Source organism: Amphiura filiformis, chromosome 8, assembly GCF_039555335.1.
Source record: "Amphiura filiformis chromosome 8, Afil_fr2py, whole genome shotgun sequence".
NCBI lineage: Eukaryota > Metazoa > Echinodermata > Ophiuroidea > Amphilepidida > Amphiuridae > Amphiura > Amphiura filiformis.
The window spans coordinates 42,635,348-42,639,269 of NC_092635.1; the positions used below are offsets into that span (position 1 = coordinate 42,635,348).

At 40.9% G+C, this 3,922-nt stretch overlaps 1 protein-coding gene across 1 annotated transcript; it reads right to left on the bottom strand.

Moving 5' to 3' along the window:
- Positions 1-608: 608 nt before the first annotated feature.
- Positions 609-3,388, bottom strand: LOC140159560 (cytochrome P450 2J4-like). Its single transcript, XM_072183051.1, has 2 exons — positions 2,446-3,388; positions 609-787 (listed from the first exon to the last, which is right to left on the bottom strand). Exons 1-2 carry the CDS (start codon positions 3,386-3,388, stop codon positions 609-611), a joined length of 1,122 nt encoding a protein of 373 aa, XP_072039152.1.
- Positions 3,389-3,922: the final 534 nt, after the last annotated feature.

The window sequence follows — 3,922 nt, forward strand, 5'->3', positions numbered from 1 at the left end:
TTTGGACTTGGGATCTTGATGGCGCAGCCCGTTATGATGCTTTGAAGTTTGCACGAGGGCGCTTTTTATGAAATCGTTGGATTTGCTGATTTTGTGCGCCATCAAGATCCCAATTTCTTTTCTTGGTTTTTGTAATGTAACCATTTGGTACTTCAAAAAAATACAAAATGCAGGTTGGGATAATGATGGCGCACAATGTTATGCACCTCCAAAGTTTACCATTTGCAAGTAAGGCTCAGAGAGGCTGAAATGTCAAGAATGTTTTAAAGCTGAATGAGGGCGCTGTGCACGCTCATATTGTACATGTGTGTTGTTGGTGTTAATATGTACCAAATTATTTTTTAGAGAATATTCCATTTTTTTTGTATCACAACCCCCCTTATTTATGTACATAATTAGGGAGACTGGCTCTTAACACACACATGATGTATTTTGATCAGTTTGTCTGATGATGTAAATTCATAATAAATTGTTAAACTTAATTTCTGTTTCATCTGGTTCATTTCGTGATAGTCATTCCCTCATCCCTTGTGACTCCAAATCCGGTACCTCGCTCTGCTTTTCCCTTGGACTAATTCCCCAATTTAGATTCATAATATAATAGTACTCTAACGTACAATGGCGCAAATGTCGTATGGATATGGTGCAAACATTACTCCTGGTTTAGGGCGAGTATTTAAATTCTCTACATCTGGTGGCTTCTTGAAGCTAAATCGATGCATCAGATGCGTGTAAAAGATGAAGAGTTCCATCCGAGCTAGCTGTTCTCCTGGACACACTCGTTTACCTGTATATTTGAAGAAAACGTTCCGAGAGTGAATACAAGACTATAAAATGAATACTTATCATTACCTTTGAACAAGTTAATCAGGAATCAAGGGAAGAGGCCTACGCATCATACACTAGAACATGGAAACATTGAAACATTACAAACTAGCCCACGAGATCAAATTAATGATGCTTAATCGTATTCTTAATATATCAATATTAGGAATGTTGATCTTAACTGTAAATTTTGTTCATTTTGAACAATTCCTACAAAAAACGAAGTATTTTCATGGAGTGGCTGGAACAGAAAGCCATTTCCACGGCCCCCGTAGCCTGTCGTCCGCATCTCTGGAAAAGATACGTAGATGACGTGTTGGAAATAGTACGCAAAGGAGAAGTAGACAACCTTACAGAACAGTTAAATTCCATCGACCCTACCAACAGTGTCAAGTTCACTTACGAGCAAGAACAAGAAGGTTCGATTCCCTTCCTCGCACACTGACAAATATCTTCAGTTCTCCTCCCAGCACCCCTTACCAGTGTTGTAGTCAAGACCTCTATGTCCGAGACCGAGACCGAGACCAAGACCTGCCCGTCCGAGATCGAGACCGAGACCGAGACCAAACCTTCCGAGACCAAGACCACCCCTTCCGAGACCGAGACCTCTAAGTTCCGAGACCAAGACCGAGACCTGAGACCTTGGTTTAATCCCCTGGGATACTCAAGTTTGGTTTGGGTAGGGGTGTGCCGCTGAGAATTTAAAAGGGAACCCATCATTGTACCAACTGTTCAAGAAATATGGACCTGCAGTTAACACTTGTCTTAATTTTTGCAATTTTTTCTCCAAATTTTGGGAAAATTTCAAAAATGTTGGCGATAGTGGAGGCAAAATTAGGCTAGTGTGTGAAGGGCTGGAAACAACAGTGCGCGAAGCGCGCAAAATTGAGCAATTTTACCATATTTGGGCCAAAAACACACTGCACAGGGCAACTATTTGTTCATCTATTTTGCTTTTGTGGAGAATGTTCCCCTTGCAAAAGTTAAGTGGGATCCTCACTTCCACCTGCCCACCTATGTTTAATCATGAACTGAAATTGGAAGCTCACATCCGAACAAGCTCACTTATGATTCATTTATAACTTTTTATAACCTGATGATGATTTCTGTATCTTTATTCTTAACAATTTCTTCAACATTCATTGAAATTTAGGGTAAGGAATAAATAATGAACAAAAACAGAAAATCATATCTTTTTCTTAAGGTCTCGACAGGTCTCGAACAAAAAAACGTTCGAGACCGAGACTTTTGAGGTCCGAGACCGAGACTTTTGAGTTCCGAGACCGAGACCTTGACATCCGAGACCGAGACACTACAAAAAAGGTCTCGAGATGGTCTCGAGACCGAGACCTGGTCTCGAGACCTACAACACTGCCCCTTACATCAAACACTGGGAGTTGTTAGAACGCTATTATAATACAAGAGTGACGCGTTGGTAACAGAGGAAGCGGGCGGATAAACAAACAGAGGAAAATAAAATTCGCGAAGCATTGACCACTTGCGGCTAAGAGGCCATTTATGAGATTTTAGTCTGGTTTGAGTATTTTGTTTGAGCCTGTCCCATTAAGGATCCAAGCGTGTCTCCGACTATACAAACAAAATAAAAAAGTAGTAACCTACCTGCACCAAAGATAGGCTGTCCAGGAATCTTCTTGACCTGTCCTTCTTCATCCAGAAACCTCTCAGGGTTAAAAACATCAGGCTCATCGAACACGGAAGGGTCTCGTGTCACGGAATACAAATTAGATGTTATAATGGTACCTTTTGGGATAGTGTACCCCCGAAATTCCACATCTGATCTTGTAAATCGTCCTGACACCCTGACAATGCATGCAAACCGCTGTATCTCGTGCATAACTGCTTCTGTATAGGGTAGACTAGGTTTATCGGATAGATTTGGTAAACGATCTCGTCCGACTGCTGAGTCAATTTCTTTCTGTACACGCTTTTGTACATCGGGGTATTCTAGCATGTACAAAAGTGCCCAGCGTAAGGTACTTGACGTTGTCTCCGTTCCTCCTAAGAAAAGGTCATGAACAACAGCCACTAATTCGTCATCGCTGAGATGTGTTTCAATGCCTTGTTCTTTTTTCATCTGTAAATCTTTCAAGTAAACATCAATAAAGTCTCTCATATTTTCTTTATCGTAGGTATCGCGATGCAAATTCACGATGTCTTTTAGGATTAGTCTAATCTGCAGTAAAAACGGTAACCTCCCTTTCGGAAAGAATGGTATCTTGATTAAAAACGGCATCATCATAAGAAGTCTTGTTACATTAATGTGACTTAGCGAATCTTCCAGCAGATGTAATAGGTTCATGAACTCACGATCATGGTATTCATATCGCTTCCCAAAGACAACTGAGCAGATCACATTGGAAACTGCATTGCAGAAAAGATTTGTTGGGTTAAAAGGTTTCCCATTACCAGCAGCAATTTCATGAATCAAGCATTCACTTTCCGTGGCGATTTGATCTTCAAAGCTTCTTTTGCCAACACCAAAACTTTTGAGAACTGTCAATGAGAACCTGCGATGCTCCTTCCATGCATCGCCGGATGCCATGATGATACCTATAAAGATTTATACACAACGTGAAAAGATTTAAGCACAATGTGAAAAGTTCCGAGTCTAATAAACTGTTCTCCTCTAATCGGACTGTTGACATTAAAGATGCTTGAATGAAATGTGGAGAACGTCTCGTTATCATGGTTAATGTCATTGTACTTTGCATGTTTGGGTGTTAGGGGCGGCGTGGGTTGGGTAGTGGGGTGTGGTGTGGTGTGTGTGGGGGGGGGGAGGGGGGTAGAAAACTTAATGATTCGATGTCCAACGGCCCTGCAGATCTTAATATTTTAAACAAACTTCTATTACCATGATTACATACAAATTTTAAAACAATTGAATAAACCTCGCATTGTACCGGCACTTGGGATAGTCGGCAGGAGCCCATCGCGGACAAGCAAGTTTGGCCACGCTTAGCAAATTTGACATGATCGCGTGCATCGTTTTGATTTGCAGCTTTTGAAAATCCACAGACTTTCATTATATTGGTATCAATCTTTGTCAATTTAGAGTGTTTGGTAGCAAATTTGTAAT